The sequence below is a fragment of the Marmota marmota genome, unplaced genomic scaffold, assembly GCF_001458135.2.
Source record: "Marmota marmota marmota unplaced genomic scaffold, marMar, whole genome shotgun sequence".
Taxonomy (NCBI): domain Eukaryota; kingdom Metazoa; phylum Chordata; class Mammalia; order Rodentia; family Sciuridae; genus Marmota; species Marmota marmota.
Window position 1 is genome coordinate 9,461,944 of NW_026000020.1, and position 18,154 is coordinate 9,480,097.

Genomic DNA, 18,154 nt, shown 5'->3' on the forward strand with positions numbered 1-18,154 from the left:
CCCCCACCCAAACTGCTTCTTTTATCTTTTGGTTCCTTCTGTACTCGGAATCACAGAGCTTAAAGCTGCTCAACTCAACTGAGAACTCCCGGCACCTCTTGGATTGATAAATAGAGCAGCTTTAAAATGCTGAGAGCTGAAGACAGACCAACTGTGGCGAGAGAGAGTAAACACATCCATGCGCCAGTCAACCCTAGCAAGCGCCTCGCTGAGATTACAAACTGGAGTTCCTGCCGGAGCCGGAGGATGCTCCTGCCCTCTGGGGGGACCAGAACCACAAAGCAGCCTTCCCTGCCTCAGTCAGAAGTGCCCCCCAGCCAGAGTGAGGTGCCTGGGAGTCTTTTGGGGATCCGGTTTGGATGTTCTTAAGCATGACATGCTGCCAGCGTGTTCCCCACGGGTTGGGTTTTGTGTTTAGAAATGTACCAAGAGAAGAGAGGGATCAGCTTCATTCCTCCTGCTGGGGAAGGGGCTCCTCCCTTCACCCCCAAGCTCTCTGAGCAGTGAGAGAATTGGGATTTTTCACAAAATGGAATGTGATAATGACATCATTTGATAGAAAAATTTGAGAAACTTTTCCTATGAAAAATACATACTTCCCCCCACTCCCCTCCTGGACACACACACACACACACACACACACACACACACAATTGTTTTTATGAGAACCAATTAATAAATGCTAATTCATTCAGGCATATCTTCACTAAATTACTGTTTCATTTAATTGCAGGGGAATTTTCCATTACTAAACTCTCCCTTGCCGATTTTTTTTTGCATTATTTATATTTTTTTTTCAGTTTCACTCATAGTGAGGTTGGTATGCGATATTATCTGCTGTTTGTATGCCTTAAATTTCTTTTTCATTTAAGATGTTTCCTCATTCTTTCAACTCCACAAAATCTGGGAGAAGCATCATTAAAAGGAGACAAGATTTTATACATAAACGATTGAAAAAGGCACTGGCTGAGATTAACCTGACAGGAGCGCATCTCATCTGCGAGATTGTGTTCCCCCCCTTTCAGGGCACTGGAGTCTGGGTGCCTCCTCTTTGGATTAATGCGGGAATGTTTCCTGATGTCAGTAAGTCACACATTATCTACGAAAAGACTCCACATGTAACTGGAGGTGAGGATCACTGAAGCTTTAATGATAAAATAAAAATAATAACACTCAAGTCCTTTTATCAGTTCTCAGAGCATGATGTGTACTTTTTTTTTTCTTTCTTTCTTTTCCATGGACCCCAAGTCAAAACTTTGATGCCCAACACCCAATATCCTAATCAACTGGCTTCCAAAGATTCCTCTTTTTTTTTAATGCATAGAAAAGTGGGGTTTGGGAGTGATGGTTAGGGGTGGCATAGGGGCTGTGGTAGAGATTTTGTGTTCAAAAGCATATGTTTTGAAGCAGGATTTTAATCTTCTCCTACTGATGACAAAGGTTCTGTGCACCTGGCAACCTTCTTTCTGAAATAAGTGCTTCCTTTTCTTCTCCCTGCCACTTCCTTCTCTCTCCTCCCCTCCCCCATTGACTCCATTTCACTATCCTTCTTTTTCTCTATATTCTTTCCTGTCTCTCTCTCCAACAGGAAAATGTTCTGGAGGATGTAAATGATTAAACTGTTTACACCAAGATTTAGGTATGAGACAGCATGACACCATAAGTAAAGTTTCACCTTTACACCCAACTCCATCAATAATTACAGAACGGGGATGATCATGGGTAAATCTTTCCTACAATTAGCTCTTACAAAAATGATTTCATTTCTTCTGAGCCTACCAAGTTCTATTGATTTTGCTTTTCACACACAAAAAAATTAATTACAAAGCAGAGAAACCTGCTTCAAAATGAAGTGGGCACATAAAGGGCTTGTGTATCTATCCGTGGGAACATCTATGCCCGTGAAATGTGCACCTCCTTAAAACTGGAGACGTGGAGCTATAAATAGAAAGTTTTGATATATTGTACTATGTGTCTGCCTTTGAACCAAAATATATCTTAGTAATTAAAATCCCATGAGATTGATTTTTTTGTGTGTTTTCTTCACTTTCTTTGTCCTCTTTTAGGAAAATCAGGCAAAGAACTTTTGGGTGAAGACTGATAAAATTAATTAACTTCCCTTCCACCCCCCAAAAAAGTCCCAAATAAATGCTTCCAATAGACATCAAAAAAGTGTCAATTAGAAATAATTACTTCTTATCAATCAGTGGGGCAATTAAAGTGACAGAGCTTGAAAAGATACTTATCTTAAAACTAATTCACAAGGTAGCTAAATTATCTCCTAATTAACTTGAATTGAAGAGAGTAGGAGGGCAGACCATCTTGAAACAAAGATGAATAGGGGAACCCCAATACCTCTATGTCCTCCACACTGTCTCTCCTCTCAAGACCTTTTTTCCAACCCAGGCAAGAAACTCCAGGAAAAAAATAAATTCTCCCCAAATGTATTTCCATTTCTTTCCCCCATTCTAAAGCCAAGAAGGTGGTCCAGGGCTTTGGATCTCCGTGGGGGAATTTAGAGGCATCAGTCCCTCTTGATCTGACTTCTCATTTTACCGCCTGAATGATCTATTTTCTGGGAAAGGAAGAGAGGACTGGGACAAGTTATTTCAAACCTAACTTTTAATGACAGTTTGCTTGCTTTTACTAAACTCTCCACCTCATTGATATGGTATTATTTACATTTTAATATCTATGTGTCCTTTATTGTTTCTTATGCGCCTTTGAATATTTTTTTAAAGGTTTTTGCTCTAGAAGATCTTGTTCCCTGATGCAACAAAAATCCCGGCGGATGTTGACCTGCGCACGGTAAAATAATCCACTGGCAGGATCCCTTTAGAAGAAAGTCATAGAAGATACTATGATCTCAGCAAAGCAAGATTAGCCAAGGATGAGTACAGAGTGAGTCGCGGGGACCTGCGAAGCGGAAGCGCGCAGGAAACTTTTCGGGGCGTTTGGGATTATGGAAAGGGTGCGCTCGGCCTCGCTCTCACGAAAAGCCAAACAAACCGATGCTCCCGCCCAGTCTACTCCGGGGAAATTTTAAACGGAAAGTCTCCAGGAAGTCACAAATGGAGGTGCCTGAGGGGAATTTAGGAAGCTGCTGGAACTTAAGAGAGGATGGACTTATAAAAGCAAGCAGGATCAATTTATGAATTTAGCTCTATTTGGGACAATGTCAAGTAAACTGACCAGAAAGAAGGAAAGTCTTCGGCTCAGGTTTTCGGAGAAGCTTCAGGAAACAGAGGGGACAACCTTGAACCATTTGACAGTTTTTGGTCGATTTTCTTCTTCTCCTTCTCCTTCTAGCATTAAATTAATGGAGAAAGTTCTGTTCTCTCTCCCTCATAGCTTTTCTTCTTTTATTTGTTTTGGAAAGTGGCTAGGAGAAGCCCCTTTGACTCCCCAAGAGAAAAATACCTGGCCAGGTCAGGGGCAGACAGCTCCTCCTCTAAACGCAAAGGCAATTTGCATCTGAGCTTATGAGAAAGCAGTGTCCATTTGGGGGACTCGGCTTTATTGATCACAAATGAAGTAAAAGTAAATGGTGCCTTTTGTTTTTCCTTCTTTTGTTCCCATTTATTCTAATGAGAGCCTACAAAATGAAAATTAAGCAGGGAGGGAAAAACAATAAGCCAGCCCCAGGGCTTGTGACATCGGGTTATTTCTCTGGCAAGGGTCACAGGGGAAGGGTCTCGAGCAGCCCGGTAGATTCGAGGTCCAGAGTACTCATTCCTCTCATCACGGTCCTAAAGGTCAGGGGAAGGTCGAGGGGAAAGGCCGAACCCCGAAGGCGAGCGAGTGGCGAGGATCAACCAGGCTTCGGATCGATCCGGCACCCGGTACCGCGCGCTTGGCCTTCCAGCATCGTCCAGATTCCAAGGGGGAGGCGTCGTCGCCCAGTACCCGGGTTTGACTAAAGACTAATGGGCCTTAGAAAGTGGTCTAGGAGAGCGCTTGGCTCCCCGGAGCAGACCCATAAGGGGTGCCAGGCAGTTCCGCCCGGCTCCCGGCCTTGCCAAACCTGCGGCGTCCGGGATCGGCAGTCAGGTCGGTACCCCAGGTCCCAAAAGCGGCCCCGCGTCCGCAGGGGGCGGCCGTGATGTCGGGCCACACTTTCTAAAGGAAGTAGGGGACAGGGAGGGAGCATCCTGCTGACTCGTCTGCCTTTTCGGAGCGAACCCGGGTGAAAAACCTTTCGGCGCCGCAGGGGTTGCCGGCTCCCCTCCTCGCGGAGCCTCTGCCCTGAGACCGGCGACTGTGCGGCACAGCCGGGTCCAGCGGCGCTCGCTGCTAAATAGAGATCTCAGCCGCGCGCGGCGCGCTTTCTGACCCTCCTTATTATAACAAATGTCCCGTTTGCCGAGCGGGACTTCATATTCGCAGAGAATTCATCTGAAATATTGATTTCCTCTCACTTCGCCGGCCCAAATCGATAGCGATGCGCCCTGGCCCCATAAATCGCCTTCCCCGCCGCTGGCCCGGCTCCATCCATCACTGAAGGTCCAGCCGCGCCTTCGCCCGCTGTCTGCACTGGCTGCGCATCTGGGTGGCCATGCCCATCGCGCCCAACAGCCCCGACCCTGGGGCTCATGCCCGATACAGACCCCGCCCGGCCCCGGCCCAGAACGGGGAGAGCAGGCACCGTGGCTAGGGAGCTCGAGCGCTTCTGAAGGCCCTGGTTCCGGGCGCAGGGGTTCAGACCCGCGGGCAGCCTAGTCCGAACAAGCGAATGCCCCGCGCGCCGGTCCCCGCCTGCTACGTGCAGGGCAGGAAAGCATCCCAGAGCTCCAGAGTGCTCCACCAGCTCCAGGCCTCCGGCCACAGTCTCCTTTCCCTTTGGCTTGAGAGATGCCAAGGACCCCCCATCCTGCGAGGGGAGTCATGGGCCAAGGACTGCGAGCACCCGGAGAGAAGGGATTAGAGGTCGGGGGCTAGGAGCTTCAAGTCCAGCACCCGCGGGGATCAGGGCCTCAGAACATGCAGGAGGTCCACCCTAGTGGGCCATGCAAGACGGTCGTGAGACGCAAAGGACAACCCTCGTGACCCCCTAGAGAACCCCTCACCGCTCTGTGTTGTCCGCGGAAACCAAGGCCTGGGGAGGGCGGCTCAGTCCGGCCAAAGGGGACCCGAGAACAGTGAGGAGGCCCCAGCGGTAAGCCAGGCCCGAGGCGTCCCCAGCCGCGTCCCCACGCAGGTGGGTCCCGCAAGCCCCAAGCGTAAGCTGCCGAGCCCCACCGACCAGAGCGCACGCACGGACGCACGGCGGCGCGGGGGGCTCTGGGGTCCTAGCCGCGCCGCGTCCTTACCGGATCTGATGGAGTTGTGAGGCATGGCCAGGGAGTCGCTCGCAGCCTGCCGAACACTCGGGGCTTCCTTCACGCTGGTCCCAGCCGCGCCCGCCGCCAAGCCGCTGCCCTGCACAGACCCAGGGGAAGGGACTTAAGATTCGATGCCCTTAAGCTTAGAACACCCCCCTCCCCAGGCCCTGGACCTTAGACTTTCTTAGAGTGCCAGGAGTCAGAGGATTTGGGGAGGAAGTGGAGCCCACCTCAGCCTGGCCTAGCTAAATGCCTGTCCGGAAGATGCGGGTTTGTAGATGCCCGAAGAAGTCCCAATTCCAGCCTCGGTACCCTCTCCCCACACTGCCCCAGTCCTATCCCATTTAACTTGAGACGGAAAGGGCTGTTAGTTGGCCTGGGGCCCTCTCCTTTCACGCATCCCCACTCTCTCCCAGCCAGCCCTCACCTAACCTCTGAGCGACATACCTGGCTGGCTGGCCACAGGCCCTCACTGCCTGGGTCCGCCCCCCGAGGGTGCCCTGGGCCCGGTGTCTCTCCTCGTTTTGAAGTTTGTTCCCATCCACCCGGCATCGCCAACCGGTTTTATCCCGCCGAGGCCCTGGGAGATGGGTCTGGCGAGGCTTGCAGGCCGCGGATTGGCTGGCTGGGTGCAGGGGGGTGCGGGAAGGGGAGGATTTTGCAAGGGGGACATGGCTGAGTGGACTCAGGAGTTAGAAACGTTCGCTGGAGCTTCTGTTTCCAGCGGAGGGAAGAGGGCCAGGCAGCTGAGCCCCAAGTCGGCAGGCCTGGAAATGCTGGAGGAGTAGGAGATGGAGGCCTCGCGCCTTAGGGTGAGGGCCTCTGGGGCCTCCCAGGTCGCTGACTACCAGAGGCAGAGGCATGGTCTGGCTGTGACACCCTATGGTCCTCCCCCGCCCCCAAGTCTGTTCACTGGGAAGCAGTCCTTCCTTTCTTTCCTTGTCTGGAGGGAACTTTTTCCATGCCCAGTTCTTTCCCTAGAAACCTGTTCACAGGGCCATAGGCAAGAAGGTCCCACCTTCCCACTCTGGTGTGCACCTCTTCCAGGTCAGACTCCTGAACAGCCCTGAAGCCATCCCCTATGGGCCACACAGGCAGGATCCACACCCTGTCTTTGGGAAGTTAAGGAATGGTCCCATTACCCATGCCAGGGAACTCCTTTCTTTTCCTGAACACATGCACACCTCCTGTCCCCTTTTTCGATGGATGAGGATTTTGAACTTGGGGAAAGAGTTTAGAGAAAGAACAGTGAGGGCCTAGATTTCACCTCCTCCTGGAAGGGCCTTAAAAGGGGCAGGACTGAGCTGACCGAGGTCCTTGGTTGCAGGACTCAACAGCCTCTGCAATGTGGGGGTCTGGATGTAGATGAGGAGGGGTCCTTTGGGAGGAAGAGAGGTGCTTAGTAATGGCAAGAGCTGCCCCCTGTTTCTTTGTAGTTCTTCTCTCTTAGGGAGTCAGGGTCCATGGAAAGTTGTGAGTATGCAGGACAAGTGTCCTGGAGCACCCTCAGGCCAGCAGGGTTGGCTGGGCACTCCCTGCTTTTAGCAGGGATCTCTGGACCAGGTTCACAGCTGTAGGACAGCCCTGTGGGTGTGGAGGAGCCATGCTGCCTCGAGGAACTGCTCTGGGGTATGGAGGATAAGATGCTGGGGGAGGTGGAAGGGAGTGAAGGGGAGAGAAACTGAGGGGTGTAGGGGGCGTCTCTGTATGTGTGGGGCCTGTGTGTGTGAACACTCACAAGTTTTCTTAATTTAAAAAAAAAAGTAATCCACTACTTCCTCCTACCTAGGCTTTCTCATTTCTTGGTTTAGGATAAATTTATTTTGTGAAAAGAAAAAGAATGTGTATGTCTCTAAATGAGATCCTTCACCTTTGTAAAGGGCTCCCAGTGAACGTAATCTGTGCTTTTTTATTTTAAGTGTTTCTCCCGAATTGTTCTTTAAAATTCTCGGTGGCTTTTGAAGGTTAGGATTCTCGACCTCTCTGGTCAGACCCCTTGGAGAGAAAGATTGAAGATGAATCTCGGTGTAGGCCCCGTGGACCCTGTGGGCTGGCTTACCATGTGGATCCCTGCTGGGTCACTGGAGGGGAGCCAGAGGAGATGGAGGCCCAGTGGAGACTCTGGTCACCATTACCGGAGCTCTCTCCCCACTAGGGTGGCAGTACCCAAGGGAGAGTCTCACAGGCCCTCGTCCAGACAGTTCTGAAGACCTTGGTGGTTCCACCAAGCCAAGGACTAGAAGGCGCCTAGTCTCGGCTCAGGCATCCCTTCTTCCGATGCTCTTTTCACTTCCAGCAAAACAAGACCCCTGCCTCCCTCTGCTTTGGGGCAAAAGTTTTCAAAGGACAAACCCAGCAAGTTATGATCAAAACATTCCTGTCCCATTGGTGAACTCGTTTTACAAAATCACTTTAATGAAAACTTAACTTGCAACTGTGCAGATCTAGTCCTCAAAGAAAAGCACGCCCACGTGCCTTGCATTTACCCCACACATACCCCATCTGCCCTTGTAGATGATCAGGAAGGACAGTTGGCAGAGAGGACGCAGAACCCATGAGCAGTAGGAACACAGTGATCCCTGATGCAGAGGCAAACACAACTGGCTGTGTGTCCTGAGTACAGTTAGAAATCAGGTCTGGGCGCTCTGGTATGTACTGATCCCCTGGGACCCAGGCCAGAGTGTCATCAACTGGGTACCCCAACTCTGTCTCTCCGGCACCAGTCCCCTCCCTACAAAAATGAAGGGTTTGAAATACATATATATTTTTAAATTGTCTTTAACCAGAGTTTGTCTTTGAACGTTTAAAAAAATCTCAAGTCTGCCTTCTCAAGACTTGATTGGAAATTTCAAAATACATTTGCATCTGACTCTCTGTTCAAAGGGAAATGGAGAATTCACTTTTTGAAAGTAACACCTCCTCCTCCTCCCAGACTCCATGCCCATAATGACTTCCTGCCAAAATGATCAATTGGTGACCTGTGGTTTAAAGCCAGTTGCAATATTTTTTTTTAACTCAGTGTTTTTCTGAGAAAATTTAATTTGTTGTTAATGTTAAAATGCAGAAGTAGAGAAAAAAAAAAAAGAATAACTCTGGCTTGCCAGAATAATCTGGTCATAGATCTGAGTGTGTCTTTGTGAAGATGAATATTCTTTCAGATTTATCTTTCTGAGAATCCCAGGTAACTGCCTAACCCCGGTGAATGTTTGAGTTTGCATAACATTCTGTGGATTTTTAAATTGTCAAATTTGTTGATCCAAAAAAAATGGCCTTTCTTCCCAGGGTTCAGCTGGAAGTCACTGCCCTGTGGTACAATGGTAAACTCTCTCTGATTTGCCTAGATGAAACCAAGGGCCTTCACTAGATGTGAGATTTTCAGTGCTAAAACTGGGGCTCTCCTGGGCAAACCAGGTTGAGCTGGTTATAATAGCTGATCACAACTGGGGAGGGGGAACTTTGGGGTCAGTTTCAACAGAATAGAAGGTGAGGGTGCAGGTGGGGTCGCCTGCTGACTGGGCCTCTTCTACTCCAGCAGTCCTGGGCTTCTCCACCTCACTTCCCGGTAACTGGGGGAGGAATCCTGGGGTCACCTCGTCCCCTTTGACCTGCATGGACTTTCTCACTCCAGCCTTGGAGGAGACCTGCAAGGATCCCTCCTTCTCACCTGCTATGCTGCCTTCCCTACGTGAACCCGTCCTGGGACTGAGGTGTGTCATTTAGGGAGAATTTGGCAGCTCTTTACTCCGAGTCAGAAGGCCAGCGTTCCTGCCCTGACTGTGAAACAGAGCCACTCCTTCTCTCTGGGCCTCAATGTCCTCTTCTGCACCTGTGGGTGCAGGTGGGGCTGGGGAGGGTGGGAACTACCTCACGGCTTTGTTGTGAGATGAATAGCGCTCTGGATGTGGAGCCCTTTGAAAACTACAGCTCTGTACAAAAGTTAATTATTATTAGACAACAATACTCCAAGCAGGGCAGAGTTAAAACTTTGCTGTACAACTCGGTTCCTTTAATCCTTTCTTTCCCTGAAGCATGGCAAGTACTCTGAAAACTCCTTGAGCCTCTGCTGGAGAGTCCTTGGAAAGGGGAGGGCCAGGGAAGGAGTATGGGCACAGGGCTAGGTGTGGGGGCTGCAGTGGGGTGGGGTGTCCTTGGATCCCCAATCAGGGGAGTGCTGGTGGCAGAAGGAATGTCCCAATTCTGCAGAAGGCGGAAGTGCTCGCCACAGCCCTAAGGGATTTCCACCCTGTCCCCACTCTCAGGAAATGGCTGACAGTCTGTCCAGGGGCCTGCAGGTGGCTGTGCCTGAGAATCAATCATTAATTACTCCGTGTCCCCTACCCCTCCAGGCTTCCAACACACAGAAATAGAAACACAGATCCTGGCAGGTAGAAGGAAAGGGGCACTGGTTAGAGAAGGCAGTTTGGAAAAAGCCACCCTTGGCCCTTATCCAGTCGGGTAGGGCTGCAGATATGACCTATGCACGTGTCTCTTGGGCTCTTTGCCCACCCTCTAGCCCCTTGGCAGCGGCTGCCTGGGCTGCTGGAGGGAAAATTGGTGCTTCCAGGGCAGGGAAGGAAAACCTTCCTGGGCGAGCAGAAAGGAAGGTGACAGCAGAGGAGCTGGAACAATGTCTAGAGGGGACACCATAGGTCCCTTTTCTGTTCTAGTAAAAGTGCTTCTTAAATAGCTATGAGTAGTCAACTAGACCCTGTTTGCAGGCTGTTTGGCAGATGAGAAAACTGAAGCCCAGGGACGCTAATATGGCCAGGGTCTCCCCGTGGGAGGTGGCCGAGTTGATGGCCAAGTGAGTGCTGGTGACAACTGGTGACCCCAGGCCTTGCCTTAGGTACCAGAAATTCTGCTCACCCCAGCCTAGCTCCTCCCCTTGCATGTACACCCCTTCTATTAGTAAAGAAGATTCTGGAACCTAGGGAGTGGCCAGGGTGAGGTCAGACCCCCGTGGCCAGAAACCTTCCCTGCCACAGGAGGGCAGAGAGCTCACTGAACAGGAATGCCCTCCCCTCCCTCAGGCCTCTGTGGACCAGCCCAGAGCAGCGGGAGTCAGGGGACAGGAATCCTCTCTTGCTGGTGCCAGGGCACGTGGGGAAGCACCCAGGAAAAACACCCAGGCTCAGCGCTTCACCAGACTCCGGGCTGGCTGTGTGCTCTGTGGCCCTGGAATGACGAGGTTTCTGGTTTGGGCACAAACCACGGAGTAGGGAGTCCCCTCCCCATCCCCTGGCAGTGCCAGGGTGTCCTGGAGAAAGGACCAGAGGCCCTGGAGGTTGGGGGAGGGAGGCCGAGGGAAGGGGAAGAGGCTGAGGCATGGAGACCCAGTGGATTAAACCTGCCTTTGTCCCAGACTTCTCTGCTCCTGGCACAGACTGAGCAGAGCCATCTTGGTGCCTTGTCCCCTCCCCTGGGGGCCATGGCTCACTGGCACATGGGGTCTCCTGCCATTCCACCTTGTGCGCCAGGCTGTGCATTGTGCAGCCTCTGCCTTCCCTGTGTTTGGAGGACCAGCCTTGAGGCTTAGGGCTCCAGATCCCCATTTTTCTCTCTATGCCCAGTGGCTAGCTCTGCTGTTCTGCGGCCCGCACCCCACCCTCTTGAGGAACGGCTAAGCAGCCCTTCTAATGACAGCAGCCACCACTGTTCCTAAGTATCACCAAATGCTGGGAGTGGAGTGCTGCGAGCGGCCCTGTCTTTCCCACCAGGGAGGCCAGGTTTGAGGACCGGGGCATCGTGGTCGCTCTGGATGACTCAACTGTGAGCAGTAGAATCAGGATCTGACCTCAGGCCCACCCTCCGATGGCCCCCCGTAGTCTCACTGTGCCAGGGGCTGTCCCAGGGCAGACACCCGCAATAGCTCTAAGGATGCTACTGGATCAGCTAGAAAATAAACTAGAAGTGTCTCTGCCCCTTCCAGGGCCCCCAGGTGTTGAGAAGCTTGTCCTAGGGCAGTGCTGGTCCTGGTGCTTCCCTTGGCTCCACATTTCCATCCCGTGGAGCTGTGAAATTTCTTTATTCCAAGTGAAATCCCTTCCCGCTGCCTCACTCCAACGGAGAGGGACCAGGGTCTTGGGAGATGGGTCTGTTCCCACTGGATGCTGGCACTTGCCTTTCCATCTTGTCTAGAAAGTGTAGAAGTCATGACTGTCAACTTCTCTGAGTTGAACTGCTCAGGTCTGAAGTGTGAGACTCAGGATGGTGCTTTTCTTGGATGATATCATGATGATTAAGTCAGACAAGGTGCTTGGGACACAGTGAGTGCTTAACCAGTGCTAATGACTGAAAGTGAAAGCAGCCACCAGAAGATGTCAGGATGCTGCATTCTTGAGCCCAGGGAGTTGGGAATAGAAAGTACCTGGGCTCATACATCTGTGAGACCTGGATTTGCGATCCAGCCCTGGCAAGAGCTGTGTGACCTTAGGGAAGTCACTAATCCACTCTGTTTCTCCAACCTGTCATACTTAGTACAAATGAGTGAGCAGGATGGAGTGAAAGGATCTGGAAACTGTTAATAGGGAAAAGTGAGGGATGATGAATGGCAGGGTCATCTCACCAGTAAAGCTTTGCTTTTTTTTCCCCCCACCTACTCTCCCTTTTTATGTATTTAGCTGTGCAACTGATAACTGAGCATCTACTAAGGCTGGGCTCTTAAGTAGGACTTGGGAATACAGTGGTAACCAAAATAAGACTCCTGTGTCATGGAGCAAGTTGACAGGTCTTGTGAGGGTGTAGGACATGCTATGGTGGGGGCAGGACCCTTGGGAGCACAGAGAGGGTGCCTCATAGAGTCTTGGCTGTTCAGAAGAAGCGGCCTCTGAGCAGAGACCAGGAGGAGGAGCTGCCTTGGGTTTCAGATCCCACCAACTGGACTAATGGCACCCACGTGGCCGAGCCACAGAAAGCTGAGCAGTGTGAGGAGGGTGGGAAGTTGTGCAGGTTTCAGTCTTTGACATAGGACAGGAAGCCAGGCTGGCTGGCCCTGGGGTCCTGGAAGTCTGCTCAGCTCACAAGGCCCCATTGCTCTGTCTGTAAAGGAGAGAGAACTTCCCAGGTCTGTCCGGAGCAAAGCCATTCAATACCTCCACATGGTGTTTTCTCCTTTTTTTTTTTTAATTATTATTAGTTGTTCAAAACATTACAAAGCTCTTGACATATCATATTTCATACATTTGATTCAAGTGGGTTATGAACTCCCATTTTTACCCCGTATACAGATTGCAGAATCTCATCGGTTACACATCCACGTTTTTACATATTGCCATACTAGTGTCTGTTGTATTCTGCTGCCTTTCCTATCCTCTACTATCCCCCCTCCCCTCCCCTCCCCTCCCATCTTCTCTCTCTACCCCCTCTACTGTAATTCATTTCTCTCCCTTGATTTTTTCCCCCTTTCCCCTCGCTTCCTCTTTTCAATAAAAAGTGTCTAGGGACATCTTCTTTTAAATCCCATTGGGTTGGCTCCTGTGATCCAATGTGTGTGGAAGCACTTCGAGTTAGGCGTGGTGGCGCACGCCTGTAATTCCAGCGGCTCAGGAGGCTGAGGCAGGAGGATCGTGAGTTCAAGGCCAACCTCAGCAACTTAGCAGGGCCCTAAGTAATTTAGTGAAATCCTTTCTCTTTCAAAATACAGAAAAGGGCTGGGGATGTGGCTCAGTGTTTAAGCGCCCCTGAGTTCAATCTTGGTACCAAAAAAAAAAAAAAAGCACTTTGAAACCCACAGTTGTACCAAAGCTGTTGACCGATCAGGCACTTCCCAGTGACGAGGTAGCATCGGGCACCCAGAACCACCTTCAGTGCGGCTGTCAACATACATGTGCGTCACAGGGCATTGCTGTGTGTCATTGCTATGTGGTAATACATCACGGGGACACATGCATGGGTGCTTATTTACATATATAAAGTGTACAGTAGGCAGGTGAGAGCTTCTGACATATTCCAAGTCACGTCCAGTGGCTCCGTAACTCACTCAGGGACAATGACAACATTCTTGCAGTGTTCCCCAGTCCCATTCCTCCAGCCCAAGCTCCCCACAGCCCACCCTCTTCCTACTTCTTCCTACTTTTCCTCTGTGCTGTGCATCTTTTATTCTGCTCCAGCCACACGACATGCTGGACTTGTGTCCCTGCGCTGCTGTCCCTTCAGGTTCCTCTGCCACTTCCTCCCTGGCCTCCACGCCTTGGTTCCAGTGTCCCCTCTGGGAATGCTTCTCCCATGCCCTACTGCCCCCTCTGCCCCCTCACCCCTGCTGCCTGCTTCAATTCTGACCTCCTTCTGACACAGTCCACTTGCTAATCTCTTTGCCGCTGTCCCCCAGTAGGTGAGTGTCGCAAGGGCAGGGGCATCTTGACAGCTCTGGGTGCCTTTTTTTTCTCAGTGCTGACCTACAAGTGGTGCTCAATAAACACACGTGCTTGGGGGAAGTTCCACAGGATGGCTGTGAGTGGCAAGGGCTACACAGTGACCTCATTGTGATGTCCTGGTGCTGGCAGTTCAGGAGACAAACACCGCTCTGCGTTTCGGCTGGGCATGGCCCTCGCGGGTTCTTGGCAGCTGGTGGGTGAAGCAGGAGCAAGTGGTGCTTAGCTTCCACCTTGGGCACTGCCCGCCTCTTTCTGGCTGAGTAGAGTCTGGTAAGAGCATGGCAGAGGCCACGGCAGGGTCAGGGAGAGGCCCTCGCTGCATCCCAGGGCCAAGGGGAGACAGCAGAACTCTCTCCTCCTTTTTGGCACTCATCCCACCACCAAGGGCTCCTGATCTCCAGGGCAAAGGTCGCAGCACCTGCTGCTCAGGGGACATGTGACCACTGGAGGCTGCTGGGTTGGAACAACCTGCACAGGCAGGCCATTGTGCTAAACTCGCGGCTCTCCGTGCCAAGCCACGCCTCACTCCAGGTGCCAGCCCTCTGAGGCCCAATTCACAGGGTCCTCAGACTGCAGGGAGGGATCCGGAGGGCCCTGGGGAGGACGGGGTGCCTTCTGGAGATTCGCAGGTGGGAGTACAGGGGGAGAAGTAAGGCTTCAAGCTTTATGAGGAGTGGCAGACACAGGGCCATCCATGCTGGTTGGATTCTGGGTGACACTTTGGCACCGACCATTGGCCATGGTCCTCCAACACTTGCTCTGGTAGCAAAGACTGCTGAGTGTTAACTGACTTGTTTAGAAGTCCAAAGGTTTTCTCCTTGTCCCAACTGGGTCCAGAGATTCTCAGCAAGTCACTGCCCATTCTGGGAGGAGGACCTTCCTACACACAACTGTCCTCAGCAGGCCACCAGCCAAGGATTTGGGGCTACTAAGCTCTGGCTGACCCTGGCCAAACTTGGAGAGAGCACAGCGGGTGAACTTCTGGAAAGGCAGATGGGTGGGAGGGAGCACGTGCCAGCTTTCCCCTTGAAAGCCAAGTGGTCTTGGGCAGGCACCTAGCCTTTCTGAGCCTGAGCTTCCTCATGGTAAGAGGGGGTGACATGGCTTCTCATCCACGGTAGCAGAGGATCTCAAACGGAGCCAGAGGTGTGGAATGTTGGCACAATGAAAATGCACTCGTCGCTGTCCTAGGAGTGAGGAGTCCCATGAGCGCTGCACCCTGTTCTTGCTAGGACCAAGCACATGGGTAGATTCCCCCTCACAGGGCCACCCATACCATTAAGGAAGTCCCGCCCAGCCCAGGTTGCTTTTCTCTTTATGTTGCCTCAGTAGTGGGACAAGACAGGACACCCCAATGGAGGGAGTGTGCCCTGCTTCCCTGCCTTCCCTGCAGGGCACAGCTATGGGGCTGGCAGGGAGCCGTCAGATGTCCAGGCCCTCCTGTAGGTCACCCCAAGGGAGGTGGCCACACTGAGCTTGATTGTACCTGGTGAATGGGGGATGGTGCTTTGCTTGGTACCTCGGGAGATTCTTGAGTGCCCCGTGGGAGGGAAGTGTCAAGGGGTGAATCTGAGTCCGGGACCCACTCTGGGTCCCAGATTCTTATTACGGATTCAGCGATCTCAGGCCTGCCTTGTCCCCAGTCCTCAGCAAGGCTTTCCACAAGAAGAGAGGAAAGGGCAGGGGCAGATGCTGGTGCAGAGACCAGGATGAGGACACCTTCAATGCCCTTGACCCTGACCGTGGCTGCGGGGGATCTGAGCTGATTTCTGCTTCCCGGGATTTTCTCTCAAGAGTTCTCTTCTGAGGGAACCCCCTTGCCCAGCTGTGGGAAGGGAGCAGGGCGAGGGCGATGGAGGGGTCACCTGCTAGTGAGCACCAGTGGTTTTAGGTGCTGTCCAAGGTGCTGCGTCACCTTTTCCACCATTCTTGGCACCCTTGTCCCTGAAGGGCCCTGTGAACTTGAACTTTGGGGTGGGACAGTCTTGAGCCTCCTTTATGCCACTTGCTACTGGGGCCTTAGCAGGTGATTTCCCTCCTGGAGGCCTGCTTGCCTCGCCTGTGACAGTGGGACAATCAGGACACAAAGTCCAAGCGTGTGAGAGTCAATGACACCATGGGGCACAGGCACAGGACACTGAAAAGTTTAGTGTGATAATGAAGAAGAAGGAGAAAAGATGACGGAGAGGTAGCAGAGGCTCTGCAGGACCCAAGAGATGGCATCCTGGGCTTCTCCGCTTCCTGGAATGTCCAGACAGGCAGCCTCACAGACCTGACTCCATTTCCCCCTTGCTTAGTTGCCTGGGGCCAAAGAACAGAAAGGCCCCATTCCACTAGGCCTCACCCTTAACTCTGGGCTAGGTGACCCCCTCCTGGGCCCCCAGCCTGCTGAGGGAAGGAGGATGGGGAGGAGGGAGGATGGGGAGGAGGGAGGATGGGGAGGAGGGAGGATGGGGAGGAGGGAGGCCGGGCCTCTCCAGGTCCCTGCCCAGGAGCGAGCTGACTTGCTCCAGTTCCCTCCTCCCACGGCAGGCTGTCTCTAGGTGCCTTCCTTTAATTAAAAGTACTTAGCCTTCCGCTAGACTGGCCTGCATTTGCATGGGATCCTTCTCTTTATGCAGCCTCAGTATCAGGATGAACCAGGAGCTTAACGGAGCATTCCTGCCGTGTCCAGGGACACCTGGCCCAGCGAGCGAGTGCCCTGTTTGCTATGCTGCCCCTGGACTCCAGACTCTATAGGCAGCATGGCCTCCCCTGCAGGTGGGAGGGGTCCTCCCAGGGACCCCAGCCTCCTGCTGAGCTCAGCCTTATTCTCAGACCATGTTACTGGGTCCCTAAAGCCAGGGCCGGCCCTGGAGGTGAGGGGATGATTGAGGAAGGCTGGTGTTCCCGACTCCCTGGTTGCCTGGACCCTGGCCTGAGCTCTGGGGGTTATTTCAGGGAAGGTCAAGTCCCAGCTCCTGCCCAAAAGGAACTGAAGCTCATCAGGAGACATTTGTAGTGGAGATCTCACAAGGAACTCTCTGGCAGAAGATGGTCAGAACAGCCGTTGAAACCTTTCAGCTGAAGAACTGGAATTTGAAGGGAAGCAGGCCATAGACTCTCAGTGTGGACCATTATTTTATTTTATTTTTTCAGTGCTGGGATGGAACCCGGGGCCTCTACACGCAAGGTGGGTGCTCTACCACTGAGCCACGCCTTGTCTTCATGTTTTATGTATTTATTAAATGAAGATTCGGATGGTAGAGAATTTGGGCCATTTCACCTGATCGTATTGGCGGCAACAGGCCTGGGGTTTCAACTGTGGCCAGGTGGCTTCCCACAGAGGAGGCACACTCTTGGGTAGGTGGGACCTGGGGCCTCCCTGGTGCTTGTGCTCTGAGGGACCTGGAGACCCAGACCAGCGCACTGGCTTGACTGCAGAGCCCTCTCTGCCTTCGGACTCTGGATCTCCCAGCTGACCTCTGCAGTCCCTCTCCTCCCTGGCCAGTATTTGGCCCTTCCAGCTGCCCAAGGTCTCAGGACCAGGAGGACGAGAGAAGGCAGGAGGCCTGATTCTTACAGATATGGAAAGGAGGAGCAGAGGGGGCTCACCCCTGACCCCAGATGGGGCCAGGAAAACCAGGTCCCAGCCCCCATGAGCTAGGTCAGATCAGATCCTCCTTTTCTAAAAATCCCTCTTCCTTGGACTGGGAGATGTGTGTCAATACCGTGCTAGGTCCGGGGTAGACAGGGGCAGGAGACGGCAGACGAGGTCCAGATTTGCTTTGGAGGTGTGCGTTTGGAACGTCTCCCGTTGCCCATTCCCCTTTCCCTCTAGCTGGGCAGGCATATGAAGAATGAAGGTCTCATTCGTCTGGAGCCTGAGCTCTCCATTCACATCCCCTTTGCCACGGTGCTCTGCAGAACTGGGGGGAGAAGAATGGCAGTGACTCCCTGCCCCAGAGCGCGTTCTACAGCACGATCTCACGGCGTCCTCATGAGCACCTGAGCGTTCTATGAGGGGGGTATTCACCCATTTCACGGATGAGCAGCGTGAGGTTCTGGTGGGATAAGTAACACACCAAGGTCACTTTGCTACTGAGCGTCAGATCAGGACTTGGACGGGACCCTCTGCTTCCAGAGACTCGGGGCTGGGGTGGGGAAGACCATCTGGAAGGGACCTGGAGTCTAATTAAGACTCTGCGTCCCCTGTTGTTGACCACAAAGGGGAACCATCCACCCAGGACACTCGGAAGCACGAGGTGAGCATCTTGATTGAAATGCCAGCCATAGACTTCTTCCCTAGTTCGGGTACCATGACTCCAGAGACGTACCAAAACACAAGGATTCAGTTGGGAACAATGTATCAACATGAGCCGGAGACACAACGGAGTTCTTAGCGGATTCTGAGCCACTCGCTACACTTGCTGTCACCCAGGAAGCAGAGAGGTGAGCTCAGGGGGCAGAGCTCCAGAGCGG

The 18,154-nt window shown here is 52.5% G+C and overlaps 1 protein-coding gene across 9 annotated transcripts in view; it reads right to left on the reverse strand.

Annotated features, from left to right (window-relative positions):
* Pax8 (paired box 8) overlaps positions 1–5,892 on the reverse strand; it is a 55,819-nt gene extending 49,927 nt beyond the window's left edge. For 5 of the 9 annotated variants that reach the window (XM_048810398.1, XM_048810394.1, XM_048810397.1 and 2 more), the window contains exon 1: positions 5,310–5,418. In XM_048810398.1, coding sequence (XP_048666355.1) covers positions 5,310–5,334 — 25 coding nt within the window. In that variant the 5' untranslated portion in view covers positions 5,335–5,418. Of the gene's footprint in view, positions 1–5,309; positions 5,419–5,551; positions 5,733–5,768 lie in introns of those variants that run through there. The other 4 variants (XM_048810391.1, XM_048810390.1, XM_048810396.1 and 1 more) reach the window with 3 other exon arrangements.
* Positions 5,893–18,154: the final 12,262 nt, after the last annotated feature.